Below are 23897 nucleotides of genomic sequence, written 5' to 3'. Positions count from 1 at the left end.
ATTATTAAATACGATATTATCGTGAGTGTTGATAAATTTTATTGGGTCACGAAATGATTGCCAATTTTTAAAAAAATATACAAATTAGTACAATTGTGTAAACTATCGGTATTTTTTTACTGTATTGGTATTGATTAAGATATTTGAGTTTTAAAAAAAAGACAAAAAATATGAATAAAAATTCGTAAGACAATTTCGCAAAGATCTAGAAAAAAACTATGGATACTGGTACGGAGGTCAACAGATATTGGTGAAACTCATAGGAGCATCAAATATGCCCATATCGCGATCATAATTAACATTATGAGTATACAATACAAAAGTCGTAATATTGCTATTGATGACTATACTTATCGAATACGATAATAAGTATTGATAACATAGCTTGGTCAAATGCCTATCTCGACTATTATACATTACGGCAATCGACAATAATTGAATATGATATTATAGTGCTTTTAGAGTTTATTTAATTGGCCATTGTAAAAACAATACAAGCTAGTTCAACGAGAAAAATATCGCTAAGCAGTGTTCAATATCGATATTTTGGCAATTCCGAAACTAAAATTCTGGAGCAAAACATGTGTCAGCGACAATTCAGGAAAGTAGTCGCCGATACATGATCCCTATAATCGGTATATGAGACTACCGAGGCTGGGATAGCCTGGCTAGTAATACCATTGGCTCGTGTTCCTGAGACTGTGAGTTCGAATTGTGCCGGTTGAACAATATCCGTGTATAAAATGGTGACTGGTGCATGTTAAATCTGCCCGGGTAACAAAGTCCTCCAATTTCCATAACAAATCAATACCTCTAGGGGTACTGTATTGGAGATTGATCTTAATCTGGTTCAGGTCTAAATTACGATCAGTGAATGAATGAATGAATATGAATGGGTCCTATCTGTAAAAAGGACTGTGAAGTCTGTGAGGCTGAAGTCTTATTCTTGGCCATAGATGGCGCCACTAAGAACATGAAACGCTCCCAATGGCTTAAAAATTTGCTTGGATTCCCTCTGCAGGCTTGGTGATGTTGGCCAGAAGCATTAGTAACATCAACATAAGACGACCTTCTTGCTCACATGCGCATGCGTCAATTTCGATTTGATTTAATCAAAATGGGGGTAAGAGGATGATACAAGACAATTTGTTTAACGATGAGTGCATATCTCAGCGTATCACTCCTTCACGAAGTAGAATCACCCCGGATTCGTTCGAAAATTAATTTTACGTCAAACAAAATATGAATGAAAGATATAACTTGATTGTTAAAAACGTGTAGGTAATTTGAACTCAAACGAACTGAAAAACACGGTTTTTTTCAAAAAAAATTAAAAACTTGATGTAAGAGAGGGTATGCACGTGATGAGTTGTATTCACGAGAAAATACTGAAAGCAGTTTTAACATGATCCTAGGTTAAAAAAAAATTTTCTTTGCACAGAAAGCGAAATAAAGTTTCATACTGAATAGATTTTGACGAAATCATTTATGGTTTGAGAATTCATCTAACTTGTGTTGATTTATTAGTGCACGTGTATTTAAATAAGGGAGGTGGCTTAAATTAAAAAAAACATTTCAATGAATCGATGGTTTGATAACTCCTAGATAAAACTTTACTTTTAACGTTTTGCACTACATGTGTGCAATTTAATAAGCATAATTGCACATACTCTTATGCTGAAAGAAGTTAAAGTATTGTTTCTATGTTTTATAGCAACATTAAAAGTTTTTTTTAATAAAAAAATTATCATAGCATAGCTACAAATAGGTACTTTTTTGAAATACTTACCAAATTTATTTCTTAAAGTTTAAAATACCTTTATAATATATTTAGTAAATGTATGGTTTAAACTATCATAACTAAACACTGAGAAAAAAGTATGGTTAAAACTACCAGCATATGGTAGAATTGAACGTACTTCTGACTCTATGGGAACACCAAAAAGCTCCCTACTAAAGCTCTTTCATTATGATTTTGATGAAAATAACACTAAAATATAATTATGCAATATTTGATAAAAATTTGGTAAATGTGGTAAATTTATCAGGATATCTTAGAGCATGGTATAAAAAACCATTTATTCGGTTAAATTCGCTTTTCAATTTTGTATTTTTTACCAAATGTGTGGTATTCAGAACTATAATTTTGAAAACTCTAATTTCTAAAAAACCGTAACAATGTGAACCAAAAAATAACTAAATGAATGGTTTAATAACCATTTCTTTTGGTTTTATTGAAAAGAAATATGGTTTTCAGAAACATCATACTTTAAGTAAACTAATTTTAAAAATTAAATAATAAGCAGTAAAGCATGTATGAATACGCGATTTTTAAATTCCATTAATAAAAACTTTTGATTTTCGCAATTAGCTTAATTGATATAGTAATTAAAAACTCCTAAGGTAGAAACAACAACTACCTTGACTGAATTATATTTCAAATATTGATAAAATTATCTATCTTCTCAGTTATAAATTGAATCTCTTGCGTGGATGAAGGTTGAACAATCTATTTCGTAACTGACACTTTATCTTTCCCTTAACAATTTCTACAAACGAAATATCTTTTATTTTTATAAAAGAAAAATCAGGCTGAATAACGGTGGGAAAAAAGCATTCTTTAAAAAGTATCATTTGATTTATGCAAATAATCATTTCCACAGCTTCTTAAATTTCGTAACAACGTATCTTTTTGCTCTCTAGTAATCTTACTAAAAAAAAGGATCAGATGAAAATTATGACCAGTTTGCATATTCTAATTGATTCGATACATCACTTGGCATGATCTTGATTTCTCACATAAGGATACTGATTTCTTTTGTTTGTCATCATAATTTTATGTTAGTCATTTAAATAAATATTAAAGTACCGTTTAGTTGCAAAATACTTCTCTATCCCAAATTTAAAGGTATTTACCTGCAATATTTATCTATCATTCTTTTTTAGTATTCTCTACTTCATTTAACATTCATAAAACTAAAGGAGGGTTTTCGTTATTGTAAGGTAAACTTACGATATAGGATATGAAGCAACATTTTCTGATTTAAAACGGAATATTAACAATAAAATTTATTAACAGTAAGTGAGTAATGAATACTTTTATTGCAAGCACTGTGTAAAAATGTCTATTTAACATATGCAATTAAATTAATGAATAAAAAATTTAAAAACATTATTAGGAATCCCTTACCTCATTGTTCTGAATAATCTATTTGTTGAAAATATTTAACGAGTTTTTGTAGCAGCAAAAAATTAAATACGTTGCGTTAGTACGTACCAATATGATTAGATTCAAATTTTATTCAAATATAAACTAAACTCAGTGGTGCGACAGCACAAAGAAGGCCAAGGCCTTCTGTGCCCATCCCAGTTTCCTTGATCTTGAGCTCTAAGGTGCAGGAGCAGATTTTTCGATTAGGCAGTCAGTTGAACTCGGAACATCCAGTGTTTAGTTCCCAAGCATGCTTGGTGCATAATATCAATCAAATATAGTCAGACTTAAACTTAATTTGAGACTATAAAATTATCTTTAATTGCAATGCATATTTTATTTTGATCTTTTATTTATTATTAGTTCAGATTTTAAATTTATATTATTTATCCGTGCATGTTTTAATATGAAAATAATAATTTAGTAATTGAATAACATTAAGCGGTGTCTTTGTGGATAACGATCCTGATTGGCTGTAGAAATATGGCATTTGTTATGTTTGCAACTGTTCTTTCTATTCCATTTCAAGTTAGCCTAGCCCGTCAAATAAGAAATCGATATGAGATCTCGAAAACGATTATCGAATCGCATCGTATGATAATCTCGCAACTAAAAATTTTTTTTAATTAACAAAGTATGAAATAAATACTTAGGAAAATAAACGAAATGAGTTATTGATTTTTTCTTTATTAACGAAAAGCAGCCGACAATAAAACAAGCCTAACAGATGTAACGTTAACACGCCATCTTGTTTCTTAACAACTGTCTAGCGGGCCAGGTGGTTGTATATCAGCGATCGAGTTGACAATGTCTCACTGTGGGAGTTGGTGAAGGAAAACATTTTAAACGATTTCAAACGAAATTCTAAGAATAAGCTGATGAATTTTGAGAACTAACTTCACTTTTTCATGTTGAATAATTTTTCATACTATGGAAAAAATAATGGTATTTTCGACAAAAAAAAGATAATATTTCCTCATTTAGATATTGGGATATAGACCACTGCATTTATTTTCATTTTAAAAACACTGAACAAAAATATTGAAAAAATAATTTCGAAACTTGTCGAATCATTAAAGAGGAAGACAAAAAACTTATAAACCTGTTTGATTGCAGTAGGAAGGTAATCGTAGTCTGGCATCATATGAAAACCCTTCAACTTTAATCTGACAATCAAACTGGATAGTTGTAAAACCTCATCTACGTTATTTCCAACTTTTCAGAAATTTATAATACATTGTTGTTTATTAATTATTCAACTTTCTCACCTAAAAGTGGGGTCTCAACTTTAATTTTCTATTTCATAGCTTCTTGGATTTTTCAATAGACTCATTCGTGAAAAAAAAAAAATTTTATTTGTTTTTTACTATTTTACTTAGTTATTTACAATTTTTCATAATAATGAAATATACGGTTACTAAGAGTAAATGGTGGTAAACTCTAAAAAAAATATTTTAAGGAAGCACGAAAAGAAATTAATTGCTCCCACTTCGATGTGTAAAGAATCTTTCATTTTATGCATTATATCGATTGCGTCAATTTGTATTTTCTTTTAGTGAAAATGTATATCTCAATTAAATTATTATAAATCAAATATTAATTTATTACAACAATTTTATCATCACTTAGTACAGGGTGTTATAAATTAAAAATGTCCTAAATAGATTGATTTTTCTGATTAATGGATATTGTTGAAACATGCGAAAATGAAAACTCGTATTAAAAAAAAGTAGTTCAAATTTCGACCACCAGGTGAAAAAGTGACACATAACACGCAATTGGCGACGCAAAACTTAATAACATTACAACATGCGAAAATTTAGAAATATATTCTGTAAAGCACTAGCACGAAATGTGTGTTGTAGCATTAAATAAATAATATCAAGAAACAGAAGTTGTTGTTGTAGTTTATTTACGTCGCACTACAGCTGCACAATGGGCTTTTTCGCGACGTTCTGGGAAACATCTCTGAGGATGATCCGATGACATACCATAACAATTTTGATCCTCTGCAGAGAGGATGGCTCCCCTGCTTTGGTAACCCGGTGACCTGCACGCAAAGTCGAGCACTTTACTGTAACACAGTTTAACGAGGACCAATACCGCACACCCTCGGTCCCTACGCAGACTGATCCAACTGGGTCACCCACCCGCACACTGACCGCAGCCAGTGATGCTTGACTTCGGTGATCTGGTGGGAACCGTGTCTTAACGATCAGTCTACTGCGGGACAGAAACAGATGTGGAAAGATATTACTTAATCAAAAACTTCATTCGCCTCAAAAATATACAAACCGGAAACAACAGTTGACGTGTCTCAAGCTATCAAAAATAGGCAAGATGTCTGTCATCGTTTTATTCTATTTTGCTTTTGTTTATGTTTTTGTTGTTATCAGCCTTCATAAGATTAAAACAAGATGTTTATTATTGTTTTATTATGAATAAAACAAGATGTTTATTATTGTTATATTCTGTTTTATTATTATTTATGTGTATGTTATTATCAGCTTTCATACGAATAAAACAAGATGTTTGTTATTGTTTTATTCATTTGAATGCGGATTCTCTTATTAACGAGATTAATTCCTCACTACCTCTCCAAAGCGCGTGAAAAAACATTTCTTCCTAATTTGTATTTTCTCGGCCACTGTGGTTTTCTTGTTCTATTTTCCATATTTTTTCTCGTTCAACAGTGGACTTATCTTTTAGACACGGTTCCCAGTAGATCACGGAAGTCAAGCATCACTGGCTGCTGTCAGTGTGCGGGTGGGTGATCACTTGGATCAGTCTGCGTAGGGACCGAGGATGTGCGGTATTGGTCTTCGTTAAACTGTGCTACCGTAAAGTGCTCGACTTCCCGCGCAGGTCGTCGGGCTACCGAAGCGGGGGTACCATCCCCTCCGCAGAGGATCAAAATTGTGATGGCATGTCTTCGGATCATCCTCCGGGATGTTTACCAGACCGTCGCCAATAGCCCATTGTTCAACTCTAGTGCGACGTAAATGAACTACTACAACAAAAACATATTTTTTCTCTCTCGGTTGTGGTATTTCTTGTCTTGTTTCTCATATTTATTTTCCCCTTTTTCGTCAGCAACTTTACATTTTTTATTTCAAATCACTTCAGTTTCTGTTCAATCTCATCTAGCAAGTTTTGAAAATGGGTACATGTTTTTGAGTGCTTGAAACATGTTGATTGTTATTTCCGATTTTCATGTGTTATAGCATGTTCAACCATAGCGCGTAAGGTTTCTCAAACTATTTTAGTAATATGGCGTGTTATGCTTACCTTCAATTCCGTTCCTAAAATGAGTTTAAAATATGGGGAACGTGATGGCCAGGTTGTAAAAAGTCTTCTCAAAATTGCTTGAAATTTAAAGTTTGAGCAAAAAACAATGCTCTTTCACTGATCAGGTAAAGTGCATGAAGACAATAGCCTTGAAGCAGTCTTACTCTTGAAAGGTAGAACAAAATTTCTAACCTTGCAAATCATTTATTATACTTCAGTGAAGCTTGTAGCATTGCTAAGGAACATGGTAACAATTTTATTTGTGATCTCTGTTTTTAAATCTGATTAATTAACTTAATTGATGATAAATTCGGAATATATATTCCTCACTTTCCTTAATTTTGAACCCCTTGACGCTGATGGTGTTTTTTCTGACCCTTTTCATATTTTTTAATTATAAATTAGCAGACTAATTATTAATAAAAGAAGTACTTTAGACGGTCGTTATCAGAATTATATTTATACTAGAATATAAAATCCGAAAAAGGAAATTTGAAATAGATTTTTTTTTATTCATATTCAAACATTAATAAACAATTGATTTTGCATATTAATAAAATTTCAATGATGAATTACTGTTTCTCTCAGATATAAATAACTTCAAATAAGTTCAAATTTGAAAAATTATTGTTTGGAAGTGAGTCGTATGGTGAAGAATTTACTTTTAAGGTTGAAAAATTCTCCGGTGTTTCATGCTATATTTCACAACCATAAATTTTAAAAATGCTAAATGTACTATTTTTCATTTATTTTTACTTAAATCAATGCAAATTAATTTGAAAAGTATGAAAANGACCACTTGGATCAGTCTGCGTAGGGACCGAGGATGTGCGGTATTGGTCCTCGTTAAACTGTTCCACCGTAAAGTGCTCGACTTCGCGTGCAGGTTGTCGGGCTACCGAAGCGGGGGTGCGATCCTCTCTGCAGAGGATCAAAATTGTGATGGCATGTCTTCCGATCATCCTCAGAGATATTTCCCAGACCGTCGCCAATAGCCCATTATACAGCTCTAGTGCGATGTGAATGAACTACAACTACAACATATTTTTTCTCTCTCGGCTGTGGTATCTTTCTCATCTTTATTTTGCCCTTTTTCGTTAGCAACTTTACATTTCTTATTTCAAATTACTTTTGTTTTTGTTCATTCTCGTCTAGCAAGTTTTGAAAATGGGTGCACGTTTTTTAGTGCTTGAAGCATGTCGACTGTTATTTCCGATTTGCATGCGTTATAGCTTGTTCAGCTACAGCGCGAAAGGTTTCTCAAACTATTTTAGTAATATGGCGTGTTATGCTTACTTTTAATTTCGTTCCTGAGAAAAGATTAGAATATGGAGAACGTGATGGCCAGGTAGTAAAAAATCTGCTCGAAATTGCTTGAAATTAAAAGTTTGAGCAGGAAACAATGCTCTTTCACTGGTCAGGTAATGCGAATGAAGACAGTAGCCTTGAAGCAGTCTTACTCTTGAAAAGTTGAAATAAATTTCTAACCTTGCAAATCATTTATTACACTTCAGTGAAGCTGGTAGCATTGCCAAGGAACATGATAACAATTTTATTTGTGATTTCTGTTTTTAAATCTGATTAATTAACTTAATTGATGATAAATTCGGAATATATATTCCTCACTTTCCTGGGCTCGTCGCTTTTATTGATTTTTGCTTTTATTGTCGCTTTTATTGTCGCTTTTTCCAGGGATCGTCGCTTGGACCCATTTTATGGTTGATCTTGGTTAATGACGTTTTTAATTTAGTTCGTAATATAAATTTAAGCCAATTTATTGATTTTAACCATGATGATTTCAATATCATTGCATTTGCAGATGATATTTTACTGTTGGTAAGTGGTCCAATTTTCTATAAATTTGATAAACTGGTGACTCATATTCTATCCCACATGTCAGACTGGGCCGAGAACAACAAATTAAATTTTTCGAAAGAAAAAACTCAACTTATTACATTTCCAAAAAATGAAAAAAAGATGGGAAGACTCCCCTGTATTAAATTTAGACCGGATGATACGAACAATATCAAAAATGTAAATACGATGAGATACTTAGGGGTGACCCTCGATCCAGGTCTGACATGGTTTCCACACTTAAACGATATTAGAGACGGAATTACAGGTTTTAATCAGGGAATTAGGAGAGTCGCCAGAGTTACATGGGGTCTTAGACCACAATTGTTGAAACGCATATATCTCCAGGCAAGTGAAAGAATTATACTTTACGCCGCCAGTGTCTGGTACAGAAATACTAGGAGAATTAACGAAAAATTAAACAGTATCCAGCGAATACCACTCTTAACTATCACGAAGGCCTATGCTACAACGAGCACAGATGCAATCCAGATACTGGCGGGTGTTATGCCAATTGGTCTGAAAATCGTGGAGGACATCTTTTGCAAAAGGGTGAGGTGGGGCTGGAGACTCGAGGACATAAATAATACTCTACCAATTGATTTTTATCATAACATAGATTTCGAGAAACCAGCCCTAGGGCATCCTTCAGATTACATTGCTTTGCCCTGGGGATATAGCAGCCCTAAAGATCAGGGAGTGGAGATCTGCACTGATGGCTCTCGGATGGAGGCAGATTGTCCGAATAAATTCATGACTTCACACGCAATGATAGTCAAGAGCAACGGTATCACGATTTTCAAAGCCTCCACCAGAGTCACTGATAACACCAACATATTTATTGCAGAGCTTTTGGCAATCAAGTCTGCCCTGATATGGCTACGTCAACATGATATTACACATGCAACGATTTTTTCAGACTCACTATCATCCCTCCAGGCCCTGGCTGACCCAGAACCCAGTTCCAAACTCATAGAAGAGATCAAAAAAATTTGGAATAAGAACACTATTTTGAACTGGGTAAAAGCACATGTGGGGATCCAGGGCAATGAGGAGGCAGACAGGGCAGCAAAGGAAGCCATTGGTTCTGACAGTGTGGATCTCCAGGTTCTGAAGACCCCCAAACAAGCTAAAACCGAAATCAAACAATATTTAATGGCAAGGTGGAAAACCAATTGGGAAAATTCTGAGAAAGGCAGGCATACATTTAAATTCATTAAGACCCCGTCATCTACAAGGTTGCAGACTAATTTCTATTTTAACCAATTTCTGACGGGGCATGGAGTGTTCGGAGTACACCAAAACAAATATTTTAATAAATCAGAGAATATTTGCTCAAACTGTAACCAAAGACAAACCATAGAGCATCTTTTATACAATTGTGATCGGTACCGGACAATCCGAAAAAATTATTTCTTCCAAAAAACAGACCAGCAAATTTTTGCAGACAAGGTCTGTAGAGAAATTATCAAGATTATCATTAAAACTACTCTTGAGGAACAAATGGAATTAATAAACGAAATTGACAATAACTAAAATTTTAACCTGCTTAATCTAACCACCTTGCCAAAACTTTTTTTTTGGACCACATTGCCATTTTAGTGTTTTAACTTAACTTTGCATTTTAGACATGCTTTAGGTTTGTTCACAACCATTGGATTTTAATACATTTGGTATTTTACATTGCGATAGTATTTTATACGTGGTTTTTAGATTGTTATACACCCCCTTTTAGCTCTTACCTTTTAGTATCTATTGGTATTTTATCCTCTGTTTTTTTGTACTTTAATTGAATTTACTGTGCTTTACTTGTTGTTCTTCATTTTAACTACCTGTTACTACTTCATCCTCACTACTTTGGTTCCACCAGCATGATTCAAGCTGGCTTGATTGGCTGGATCCTTTCAATGCCCTATTGACAAGTGTATACATCTGTGATTTTGTCTCAGTTTTAACCTTTCAATTTTAGCACTATATTCATTTATGTCATTTTATCCTTTCACCTTTTGGTGGTTTTATGAGTTGTATTTACGGCTGTTTTTGGTGCAATTGTTAGATTTTTTGTCTTGTATTGAGGGGTCCACCAGCTCACTCAGTTTTTACTGGTTGTCTCAGGGTTCATAATTTTTGTATTTGATGTATATATAATTTTTATATTTTATTTATATAATGGTCTGTTGACCTTTTTAATGATCCATTGTACTTGACGTATGGGCCTATTGGCCTAGGCCGCTGTGTAATTTTCAAATTCCTCACTTTCCTTAATTTTGAACCCCTTGACGCTGATGATGTTTTTTCTGACCCTTTCCATATTTTTTAATTATAAATTAGCAGACTAATTATTAATAAAAGAAGTATTTTTGACGGTCGTTATCAGAATTATATTAATACTAGAATATAAAGTTCAAAAAAGGAAATTTGAAATGTATTTTTTTCATTCATATTCAAACATTTATAAATAATTGATTTTGTATATTAATAAAATTTCAATGATGAATTACTGTTTCTCGCAGATATAAATAACTTCAAATAAGTTCAAATTTTAAAAATTATTGTTTGGAAGTGAGTCGTATGTTGAAGAACTTACTTTTAAGGTTGAAAAATTCTCCGGTGTTTCATGCTATATTTCACAACCATAAATTTTAAAAATGCTAAATGTACTATTTTTCATTTATTTTTACTTAAATCAATGCAAATTAATTTGAAAAGTATGAAAAATATGCTTAATAAAAATTCTGCGTCAAAGGCTTTAGCCTTTTAGAATTTCTCAGTGCATAAAAGTCATAATATTAATTTGCTACGATAAATATATCAATAAGAAATAAGTATTTTTTTCATTGATTCTATTTGTTTACTCTGTTTGATCTAACCAGATTGGATAAAATAAGATTTAGCATACTTCTTAAAACTAATTAATTTACTCTCTAAAATATAGTTTTTTTAATATAAAATAATCTTTATTTTTGGAATTAAAGGGCTATTTTATCATATAAAAATATTTACAGTTATATTCTCGAAGTTTCTTAGAAAAAGGAAAGATTTGAACATGAGTTTGGTCAACTTTCTCCTAAATAATTATCGTAACTTTTGTGCTATTTGAGATTTAATTTTTTTTTTTTGAAATGACAAAGCTCATCCTTTTATTTACGTAAATAATTCTGTTAAAAGTTTGCTAAATTTGATAGCCATAATTTGCCTGAAAAATATTCGGGTACCTAGAGTAAATAACTTTATTCAGTTCTGTTTAATCATGTTTAGTACACAAAAATAAAATCTTAGATGTAGCAACCATATCTATCCTCAAGTACTTTTTAAAAAAAGTGCGTAAATACATGAAAAGGGTTCTTGAAAACAATGATTGAGATATTTTTTTATCTATTCATTGTTTGATATAGTAAAATATCAATATTTTTTGCTGAAACCAGTTAAACAAAGTAATCGTCAACACTAATCACAGTTTTGCTGATCGCACTTCAAATTTACGTCATTGTCTTTTAAATTGATTGATTTATATCTTGCATTTATATACCATAGGCTGTTGAGGCTCTTCGTCGATGAAGAGCAGATTCTTCAAAATGAAGTCCTTCGCTTTTATCTTGCTTTGCTCCATATTTGCGGCGTCGACGGCTTATGTTGATTACTCTGGGTAAGTCAAAATACATTACGATATAATGTAAGATTAGGTGTAAATAATAATGAACGAACAAAATATATAATGATACATAATAATGATGATAAGTAATAATGATACATAAAAATAATTAATAAAATAATAATGAAATTAAAAAAATAATAATGAAATTAAAAAAAATAATGATGAACATAATAAGTATTTCGCTTTTATCTTGCTCTTCTCCATTTTTTCGGCGGCTTATGTTGATTACTTTGAGTAAGTCAAAATACATTATTACATATAATGTTAGTTTAGGTGCAAATAATAATGAATATAATGTATAATGATGCATAATAATGATGATAAATAATAATGATACATAAAATGAAGTCTATCACCCTTATGTTGCTCTGTTCTATATTTACAGCGGCCACGGCTTATGTAGATAACTCTAGGTAAATAATATATAATGATATATAATACCAATGATACAAAGTAATGATACAAGGATACAACAAATTAATAATAAATAAAATGATAATTATCTATTCATAAGTTGAAGTCCTTTATGCTTTTTTCTCTGATCTATATTTATGGCTTCGGTGACTTATGTAGATAACTCTAAATTAAAATACATTACATTATAATGTTCGATTAAGAGCTAATAATAAACATAATATATAATGATACATAATAATACGTGTAAATACAGGGTGTCTCAGTTAAGCGTTTCAGAACTTTCAAGAGGGGTAGGGGGCATCCTGACGACTCGAAATCATATAGCAATGTGGGGTCGGNTAAACATAATATATAATGATACATAATAATAAGGATACGTGTAAATATACAAAATAATAAGGAACATAATAAAAATAATATATTCATAAAATGAAGTCTTGCGCGCTAATCTTGCTCTGCTATATATTTTCGGAGTTGATGGCTTATGTAGATTACTTTGATTAAATCAAAATACACTACAATATAATGTCAGTGCTAATAATAATGAACATAATATGTAATGATACATAATAATGGTGATATATGTATAATAACAGTACATAAAAATAATTAACGAAGTAATAAGGAGCATGATAATAATAATAATAAAGTCTTTCATATTTGTTTAATTCTGTTCTGGCTTCCTCGTCTTATGTTAGTTACTCTGGGTAAGCCTAATTAATGAATGAAAATGATACATAATAATAAAATTAATTATAATATATTCTTAAAATCAAGAGTTTGGCATTCTTCATGCTTTATTCCATATTATGTGGCTTTGACGTCTTAAGTAGGTCACTCTGTGGAAGGCAAATAACATTACAATACAGTACTCCATTGATAATAAAATATAAATAAAAATCTTTGATAGTAAAATTAAATTTTAGGAACAATAATTTTTAAGCTTGCAAAAGCAATGGAAATAATTTTATTTTTGTCAGATCTAATTTTGAAAATCCAGAACACGTTACTTCCGTGGAATGTAGAAAGGGTTTTAGGTGGCTATCGAAGTTAAATTACAAAAGCACTACGTCTTACTTAATACACTTTAAGTAAAGGAAAATAAATAAATTATTTCCCTTTTCGTTGAGAATTATCTTAAAAACTATTTTTTCTTTAAAATTTTTCTTTGTAAAATTATTTTCTTGAAAAACAATTTAAAAAAATTGTAATTCAGTATTCTATCCCTTTTAGCTCATGTCTGTTAGTTCGTTGTATCAGAAAATTGTCAAGAATTTTACTGACAAAAAGAGAAACTCTTAAATTTTTAAGTCACTGAAAATCACATAGTTCGTCATAGAGGATTATTAAATATATTAAATCATCTAATAAAAAATAGTACTTATGCAATGACATCTTGAAATTCCAAAAGAATTGCAAATCCATTGCTTGACGTCTTAAAATAAAAATTTGCATGCTTTATTCTTATTTAAAAATGTTTCGGGTTGCAATACATTTTGGAATAAAAATAATAATGTTCTAATACTATATTTGAATGAATGTTTTAAAACAATATTTGTCAAATGAATATTTTTAAACAACATTTTATTTTATAATTGTCATTTTCTCTTCAGAATTTTATTCCAATCACTGTGCTCGCCTGAAGATCATAGATTATCAAAGTTTTTTTTTGTAATCCACATAATTATAGATTTTAAAGTTATATTGTTATTTTACAGTTCATCCAAATCTCTTGTGTCAGCTAAATAAACTTCAGCAATGAAATTGAGCTGATATTCTTCATATTTTTTTTATGAGATTTTTTTTAAAATAATGAATCACAAAATTTTAACGCATGAATGTTTTCATTTCAGACACAAAGTTTTAACAGTTACACCAAAATCAGAGAAACACTTGGAATTATTGCACCAGTTTCGAGAACAACATTCAGTAAGTATACCAGTTTAAAGTACAGTAAGTATCTAAGTTCTTCAGTAAGTATACCAGTTAAGTTTTTTTTCTTGAGTAAACATTCCACGTTTTCCACAATCTTTGTCGAAGCCTACGGTTTTGCTCTTCAAACTAAAAATCTCAATTTCATTCGATAACCATCTTGTCAAGAAATTACATGATTTTTATCAAAACTTATATTTTAATATACTCTGTCCAGCTAGAACTGATAGTTGAATTAAACATAAAGATTTGCTACGTAACACCAACTTAGTTACTTTAGCAACAAAATTACTTGGGCTCTCATTGGACCAATATTCACAAATCTTGACCCAGTAAGGGTTCAAAGGGCCCATTATGTTCCGATATTGGCCCAATATAGAATTGTCCAATTCACCTGATATTTTATAGTCACTTTACAACCAATATCGGCCATGTATACAATTGTAGAATTATTGAAAGCCACTCTGGGAAAAATATAGAGATAGATAGGCATCCAAATATTGATCCCTCTGTGCATGCTCTAATAAGACCCATATCGCGCCAAGTTTGAGCCCAACTGAGGCCAAGGTAAAATTATTCCTAGGGTACATTTACCGGTTTCTCGAAGAGTTGGCGGTTCCTTTCTTACTTAATATTGATGAGATTAGCTTTGTTTGTCATAACTTTGGCACCAACTAGCCAAAGGTAATGCCAAGAGTCTGGTGGTTTGTTTTCTTTCGCCATCAGTTCTCTTAGAACAGAGTGTAGTGTACGTTAACCACCTTTTATTTTTACTGAAAAATGTCGTTTCAAGAATAACATTAAACATTTACAGCAAACTATATAGAAAAAATAATCTACATTAACGCTGATAAAGGATCATGGTAACTTTCTTTTTATTCACTATGATGTGATGAGTGGTTCTTCAACTTTTTATTGCCCAATTTTAAAGTCATTTGCACTGTATGACGTAAAGGGGTCCCTTTGTTAGTATACTTGTTTATTAAACAGGCATCCGCACAATTAAGTGCCAAGAAAATACAAACAATACATTTTGCAGTTTTTCATCTACAGTTTTTTCACATATATTTTTTAAGCGCTAAATATACGCCAGACATCACGCGGATTAAGCTATAACTCTTCAATGTATCACGGGTATGTTTTCAGTCAGTAGTGGCCCCTGTTACTAAAATTCGTAACTAATTTCTAAATTTGATGAGTGTAATTTATCTTGTTTCTTAGACAGAACATTCTTTTGTTTTTCTTTAATTGATTTTTTAAATTTTCAATCATTCTTAAGGCACACGTTATCTAATTAATACATCCTATGTTCATATTTTATTAAATACCATCACGTGAGTATATAACGTAGAATATTATTTATGGCAATCACTATTTCAATCAATGAAAAAGATTTCATTGATTCTATGCAAATTGATTATAATATTTTCCAACTTAAAAACCAACAAGAGTTTTTCAATGGCAGGAGAGTAAACAAAGTAAAATAGTGTATTGTAATTGCAAATGCCTCTGTAATCAATTTTACGAAAAGTTTTTCTCATATCATTAAATTTTGAGGAAAAAGTAATTACGTGCAAAAAATAAACGATATTTATGAGTTACACTTGGGGTTCCTTGCGTGAAAATAATTTTTTTGCTGATCTTATAACTTTCATAATTTTTTTTATTTATAAATTTTTCTTTACTTGTCATTGTTTGAAAACAATGCTTTAAGTTAAATTGATTTGAAAGCAACTAAGAGAATATTTCTTTCAAGTTGTAGTTTTTTTTAAGTTTTTTCTAGAAAAATAAAAAATTAGTTGCTTGTTTATTAGACAATTGTTGTTGATTTTTAGGTGGACTTATGGAACGAACCAAGTTTCGTGGATGCACCTGTAATGGTACGCCTGCGACCCGAATTGATTGAGCCAGTAGAAAAAACTTTGAAAGAGCATGGCTTAGAATATGACGTGGCGTTCTCTAATTTGCAAAGGTAATCAAATACCGGATGTTCAAAAATGACAGACGATTTTTAAAAAATTAATTTAGGAAAAGAAAAATGTGATGGACATGTATAATTTGCTGCGGTGTGATGGGAAGTTAGTGCATTTTATCTCAGTAGAACTCTAAAATAGTTAAGGAGTTTGTTAATAGATGGCGCTGTTAACTGAGAAACATTTCGAGGAAACAACGTGCTGCAACCTTAACTTTTAACTGTAATACTAGTTTACTTTCCATTAGGTACAGTTTTAATAATTTACTATAATTATAAGTAAATTAATTTTTAGCACAATGTACTCTCGATATCTCAAAGTTGAAGGGCGCTAAAAAAATGCCGCGATAGAGAGTTTTTGAGATAGCAAGTTCAGAACTAAATATGTTCCAAAAGGTAAAAAAATATATTCTAAAATATCACTCTAAGAAGTTGAGTTATGAAATATGTATAAGAATAACTTATATTAAATATGTATGTAATGATAGTCGACTATCGGTCGTAATACAGTAATGGTAATTTTGTTTTTAAAAGTAAGACGAAAATAGTGCATTAAATAGAAAAGAATTAGTGTACAATAGTTTTACATTGTGATTCTTCAGGAAAAAAATTCAATTTCTTTTTCGAAAAAAATTTGACATAACAAGGTTTTGAGAAGAAGCTCTTGGACATAAGAATTCAAATTAACATTAGATGAATAAGTATATAATGCCAATAAGAAAAATATTTTTTTGACATAATAAGGTTTTCGAGATGTCGAGATTATACTGTAATTAAGTTGTTTATGACAAAAATCTGCATGCTATTAATAATAAAGGAATTTTGGTCGACATATACACGGCATTGGACTAAGTAAGTAAAAGTGCTACTTTTATAGTGGTCAATGAAGGGTTCAGTTAAAATTGATAGGTTCTCCTAAAAATATTCTAGTGGGACTGCTCATTCATAAAGAAAACATTGTTTTATAATTTGTGTTAGTAGTGCCATCTCTTATCGACATTCGCAATTAATTTTAAAGTATGATGAGAATTAATCTTTTTTCTTAAACAGAATGTAAAAAAACGTATTTATTATTCCTTGCTAATTTTCATTAATTGTTTTTTTCAAGTTATCACTCATTTTCGGCAGATACTATTTCATTAATATGCTCCGATAATGTACTTCATTAATATACTCCGATAGCAATATTTAATACAATATTGCTTTAATTTTGACTATATAAAGTAAAATATTATTTATAGTTAACAGTATTTCAATCAATGGGGAAGACTTAAATTTTTTTTCTTATTGCTGCTTAGGTGTGACTAATTAGCTTAATTTTTTTCATTTATTTTGCAAATAATGCAAAAAGTTAAAAAATTTTACGAAAATTTTTCAGAAGCGTTCAATTGATGTTCCAAATTTGAGTATTTTTTTACTACTAAAGAGAATTTTAAAAAAATGTTGAAATTTACAAAATAGTAATTTCAATTTAAAATTTTTTATTTGCAATAAGAAATAGACCAACAATTTACATGTTTCAATAATCATTACAAGACCTGATCAATATTGGAAAAAGAATTTACACCAATAGTTTGAAAGAAAATCTTTTGGAGTGATGCGATTCAAAATTTTTATACTGTTCAATGCTATATATTTCTGAATTATAGAGGTTTTGCACATTGTCTCACAAAATAAAGATTTTTTAAAATAAAAGTTTATTTTATGAAAATTACTCTATGACATAGCCCAAGTCAAAATTTTTGATGGTTTTCCATTGATGAACCAACATAATCTTGATGGTAACCATCAATAATTCCATCATGAACCATTTTATTTTTTGATGGTAACCAACATAAGTAACCATCTCAATGTGGGAATTTGAACTGATCTATGATGGTCCAACATAAGAATAGTAACTTGTTTTGATGGTTTGTTCATGTTGATCCATCACGAATTTTTCATCATAGTGTCTTAGAAATCAGAAGTTGGATTGATCATGAACAACCATCATCATAATGTAGGAATTCGGATAGATTTATGATGGTTCAGAATTAAAAAGAAAACATTGTTTTGATGGTATATTCTTGAGAACTGACAAGAATTCCCATTAAATCTTTAGGGAAATACGTAGTTGGAACCTTCATGAACCNGAGAGAGCTCAACATTCACCGATGGATTTAAGCAACGCATCAGCACCCTACAATTTTGGGAAATACCACAGATATGAAGCGGTAAGGACCTTTAAATCATTGCCAATTTTATTTTAAATATTCAGCTGTTCATTTAAAATAACTTGAAATACCAGCTATCATAAAAGTACCCCAGCCGAGAAAGTTACCAGAAATTTTTGTACAATAATAATGTTTGATTAAACTGGTATCGATATTAAATCACATTTTCTAACATTTGTAGGCTTATTAGTTTTTTACGTGGTTGTCATGCTGACATAATTTTTTGTTGCGTGGATATAATGTGCAGGATAATAAAAAATAAAAAAAATATTTTCGTAAGAAAAATATTTTTTGACTTAAACACGATTTGTAAAATATTATTTTGCATTGTTTTACATCTCAAAAACTATTTGACTTATTTGAACTATATTGTAAAATACTCTAAGTTCAACGTTGGTTTTGACTGTAGTGCACTGAGAGCAGGCATATGACTGGAACGGTAAAAAAGCTTTAGTTACTGATATCAGACAAATGACTGGAACGGTAAAACAGTTTTGGGGACAGAGAGCAGACATATGACTGGAACGGTGAAACAGCTCTGGTGACTTATTTCAGCCATATGACTGGAACGGTAAAAAAGTTTTGGGGACAGAGAGCAGACATAGTTACAACTCAGTTGTATGCCTACTCGCATCTACCGAAGTGTTGAAGAAAGTATAATTTAGATGATCAGTGGTGAATAAGTAACCAGTTTATCATGATTAATTTATAGAGTGGGTCACAGCATTGCTAATAATGAGTTGTTGCTATGTTTGAAATTGAGCCTGTAAACACATTTGCGGCTTAAAAAAATACATCTTTCAAACTTTATTGAAAAACATGCATAAACTGTTTTTTATACATTATGTATGCAAAAAAGCTTACTAATCAACGCAACATAGCAGAGTCTATGCCTAAAAAATTGTTAAAAAAATGCAACACGAAAATTAAGTACATTAACATTTATATAACGAACTATTAAGCCTTAGTTTTTTTTATAGATATACTAACACGAGTAATTAAGGTTTAATAAAAAACTTTTGTTAATTAAATCTTTGTAAATTCGAATTATTTACCATTTTGTGTTTTTGAAACATTTTAGGTAGTTCAATTGCTGAAAGATTTGAGTTCTAAATATTCGAGAATTGCAACGTTGGAAATGATTGGAAAAAGTTACGAAAATAGACCTCTTTACAACATGAGGGTAAGCAGCATACAAAAATATTTTTTTTCAAACATTCTACAAAAAAAGTAGTGATTTATTTTAGCGTAAAAGCTAAATTGAAATGATTTAAAGAAAGCACCATACTGAAATTTGAAAAAAAAAAATCTATTTTTTCTCCTTTTCTTGACATTAAATAAATTCAAGTACATTGTGAGTACATTAAATTCATTGCAAAGTTTATTGTTCATTGTAAATTAAGTACATAGTAAATAAAACTTAAGTAAGGAATTTTGAATTAATATACATATTAAAAGAGTTAACAGCAACTAACTGTGTTTATCATTTCTACAAAAAAGTATATTTTTTATTTGCCACTCAATTACTCCTTAAATTATCACGTGATTTATTTATGTGGCAAATGGAATTACTGCCAAGCCAACATTAAAAAATAATGGAACCCTAGAGCAGAACGACCCATTGATCAGACTGTCCTTTTTAGAGTATGAAAATAAAAGTTTCTTATTTATTTATTTTATTTTTTTGAAAAAAATGTCGTTTTTGTAAAAGCAAAAAGTTTTTGAAAAGTCAACACTTATTTAAATTTATGAAAGATGGTATCTAATATGGATAATGATTTAATTATCTATAATTGCCAATTTAACGGTAATTTTTTAACATCTGCATTTTGCATTACGTGCGTTATTTTTTCTTTCGCTCTTAATAAATTTAATTGTTAATTATTTTCGAGCATTGATTGTTAAATCAATGCACATGTTTTTGTTTATCATGCATAAAATCACTTAGAAATATGCAAAAAACTTTTGGTAAAACTTCAATGACGTTTTTTTTTTTAAATTGCTTATACTGATTAAAATTTCAGATCAGTTCCGGTGGTAGTTCTTCCAAACCTGCAATTTTAATGGAATGCGGTATTCATGCCAGAGAATGGGCATCAGTAGCTACTGGGGCCTACATGGTCAACAAAGTAAGTTCAATTATTCTCAATTTTCAAAAATGAAATTTTAATTCGAATATTCACTAATTTCAAGCATTATCAAAAAGGTAACTCAATCTATAGTGCTAAAAAGTATTGAAACCACTCTGAAAAATGTTTGATCGAAGGAACAAATCTTCACGTTCTAGACTCAATTTCAATGGTTCGAAAGAGGGAACTCAAATATGCTAATTAATTATTGCAGTCGATACTTTAAACTACGAAATCAAACGCAAAAACGTACTTCCTGTAAATATACTTACTTATTTTTCATGAATTAGGTTTTCTGCATAAAATAGGTGGTCGCGACAATCTAGAAATTGTGACCCTAAGGGTTTAGTCAGAAGTGCGGATGAAAGTTTGAACCCCCAATTGATGTTAATTCTACTTTTCGTGTATTTACCTATATCTCTGGAAGTTTTCAGGCGAATTGAATATTTTTGCACTGAATTATGAAATATGTCCATCCAAAAATGACTGCATGCAAAATAATAGCATTTAGCAAATATATATTACTTTTTACTATTTTATTTAACAACAGTAATTGCATAAATATTTTTTATGTCATTTTGGAAATTGTAATTTTACATAGAAAAACACGGAATGTGAGCGAAATCGGTCAAATAGTTCCTGAGAAATAGCTTTTGTAATCTAAATTTTGAATACTTGAAAAATTACTGCAACCCTGCATTATCTGGGATCATAAAAATGCACAAAAACTTTAAATTATTCGTTGCTTTTCATAATTTTCCTCTAGGTGGAAAAATGTTGCTAAATGGGTAATTCTTAAACTGAGATTAATTACTTCTAAAATATTTAAATAACTTGCCCTTTCTAAAGCCTAGATAAATCTTAACCCCAACGTAGTTCATATAATTCTGCCTAGAGTCTAAGAGGCTTTCCCATTTTAATTAGCGAAAGAGCTGTAAGGAACAGAAACCATTCTAATATTTTGAAGAAAATCATTGTTGAATTCTTCCCATTTTTAAAAACTGAGATATTGATGCACTTATGTTTTTGTTTGTTTTATGCAGATTATCACTTCCTATGGGTCAGATCCAGAAATTACTGCTCTAGTTGACAAATACGAAATCAACATAATTGTTGAAATGAATCCTGATGGTTATGCCTACACATGGGCTCGGGTAAGTTAATCAACCTTGTGAAACAATATGTACAATAAGTAAGTTTTAATCACCTTTATAAAACAATGTGTACAATGAGTAAATTTTAATCTCATAAAACAATATGTACAATAAGTAAGTTTTAATCCCCTTTATAAAACAATGTGCACAATGAGTGAATTTTAATCTCATAAAACAATATGTACAATAAGTAAGTTTTAATCAACCTCAGGAAACTATACATACAATAAGTAAGTTTCGATCAGCTCTTCTTAAAATAAAACGTACAATGAATAAGTTTTAATCAACCTAATAGAACGCTATGAAGTATATGTCTTTGATTATGAATATATGCTTTTAGAAAAATTGAAATTAATTATTTTTTTCTTTATGTTCGAGTTTTCTTTTTATTATGATACGAAACAAAAACATACTTTTTTATTTGTGACAATTACCTGCTGACGTCTGAAGCATGATGTTAGTGATAAAAATATGACGTTCGTGACACGCATTTCTAGTGTTGGTTAACATGACAGAATTTTAGTCGTTTCTAATCTTTTAAATGATTGAAAGGCTTGAGTCATTAGAATGATAAGTCACATTTTGAATTTTTTAAATTTTATTTTAGTGTCGTTTGGATTCAGCGATTTCAATGTATTTATTATGTAGTCAGTTGCGCTGATGTGTGGTTGTTTGGTGGTAATTACAGATATTTTCTAAATACCAAACTTGAAACGATATGAAGGATCAGATTTATTTATAAACCTTATGTTTGGAGAGAAAGTTGCTTATTGCTATATTGGTCCAAGTCCTTCAAAGGTTCGCAAAGATGACCATGCGGAATACTGGTTCTAAAAAGTGATAAAAATTGCTCTTCTAATTGCTCAGCTAATTCAAGCTTATGTACCATTCAAATTTGCCTAGACTGAGCTAAAAAAACATAAATTGTTTCCATACATAATAACTCTCTATTTAATTTTCTTACTAAAATAATCCAAACCATTTGTAAAAATTCGAAATCAGATTTAAAAGAATTTCTCTGTCATTAAATACACATTCAATAGGTTTAAAGAATAATTTGACAAATATAACCTTAAAATTTTTTTATCGTTCTTACTTCACATATCTTGTGCTAAATTACATTCGTTAAAAATTTAATTCAGTTGGATGTATCTTCCTTCATTTTAAAAATGAAACCTTACATGTTTGCGCATGCACATTACGACATGGCCGCTATAAAATATGTGGTATCTATATCTTATCGGTTACATAAATTGTAGACGATTTAAAAGATCAGTTAAAGAAAATAGACATACACGGAGTTAAGGAAGCCGGAATTTATATTCACGACATTTACTTGATCAGTGGAAAAAGCTTTTCAAGAGCTTTTCTACTACAGACTGGAGAAAAAAAAACTTTAAAACAGAGTTTTATAATAACCAACCTTTGAAACCAATGTGCTGCTGTTTATGGACAAAATTAACAAATACCATTATAATTATTTCCATTAGAACATGCAGCAGAAAACTTTGTTCCTAGTCAGCAACGCCATCTGATGGCGAACTTTGCAATGAATTTCGTGAATATGGCTTGAGAAAGTACCCAGGTTCATTCTCGAAACTCAGTAAACCGTACACTCTTCTCTCTACCTGTTTTTCTTTAATTATTGGTGATCGAGTACTTTATATTTAATGAAAAAATGAGCAAAAATGTTTTTTTTTTATTAACAATTTATAAATATAATTTCCTAAATGTATGTTTCTTTGATCTTTATCATTATTTTTTTCAGTAGTTCAGTATTTCTCACGAGAGAAATGTTAACTTTATTTCCCTTCATTTTTGACAGGATCGTATGTGGAGGAAGACTCGATCTAAGAGTCAAAATGATTGGCTCGGTGTTTGCCTAGGAACAGATGCAAACAGAAATTTCGATATTGACTTCGGCGGTAAATATCTTACACTTTGGAAATTCAAAAAGAGTATTTTATTTAACCCTTAATAAGGCTATAAGAACTATACTTTTAAACAAATAAATTTTATTTTAAATTTTATTAATTTTTCTAAAATGTTGTGGGTATGTAGTAGGTGTATAT

At 30.5% G+C, this 23897-nt stretch overlaps 2 protein-coding genes across 2 annotated transcripts in view; both read left to right on the top strand.

The window, feature by feature from the left end:
- The first annotated feature begins 8542 nt into the window (after positions 1 to 8542).
- On the top strand, positions 8543 to 9889 carry LOC122270682 (uncharacterized). The gene has a single exon (XM_043049074.1). The coding sequence runs from the start codon at positions 8543 to 8545 to the stop codon at positions 9887 to 9889; it is 1347 nt and encodes a 448-aa protein (XP_042905008.1).
- A 1909-nt stretch (positions 9890 to 11798) lies between these two features.
- LOC107446240 (uncharacterized) overlaps positions 11799 to 23897 on the top strand; it is a 37818-nt gene continuing 25719 nt past the window's right edge. Inside the window, exons 1-8 of the mRNA XM_043049082.2 lie at positions 11799 to 11999; positions 14279 to 14354; positions 16193 to 16329; positions 18443 to 18542; positions 19624 to 19725; positions 20567 to 20671; positions 21715 to 21825; positions 23651 to 23750. Of these exons, the coding sequence (XP_042905016.2) occupies positions 11908 to 11999; positions 14279 to 14354; positions 16193 to 16329; positions 18443 to 18542; positions 19624 to 19725; positions 20567 to 20671; positions 21715 to 21825; positions 23651 to 23750 (823 nt within the window). The 5' untranslated portion in view covers positions 11799 to 11907. The remainder of the gene's footprint in view (positions 12000 to 14278; positions 14355 to 16192; positions 16330 to 18442; positions 18543 to 19623; positions 19726 to 20566; positions 20672 to 21714; positions 21826 to 23650; positions 23751 to 23897) is intronic.

The sequence above is a fragment of the Parasteatoda tepidariorum genome, chromosome 6 (genome assembly GCF_043381705.1).
Source record: "Parasteatoda tepidariorum isolate YZ-2023 chromosome 6, CAS_Ptep_4.0, whole genome shotgun sequence".
Lineage (NCBI taxonomy): Eukaryota > Metazoa > Arthropoda > Arachnida > Araneae > Theridiidae > Parasteatoda > Parasteatoda tepidariorum.
The sequence above is the reverse complement of the archived record's forward strand: the minus strand, read 5'-3'. Positions and strand labels throughout refer to the sequence as shown.

Coding starts and splice junctions, on each gene's coding strand:
- LOC122270682 (XM_043049074.1), top strand. CDS start 8,543: ATGAGATACTTAGGGGTGACCCTCGATCCAGGTCTGACATGGTTTCCA.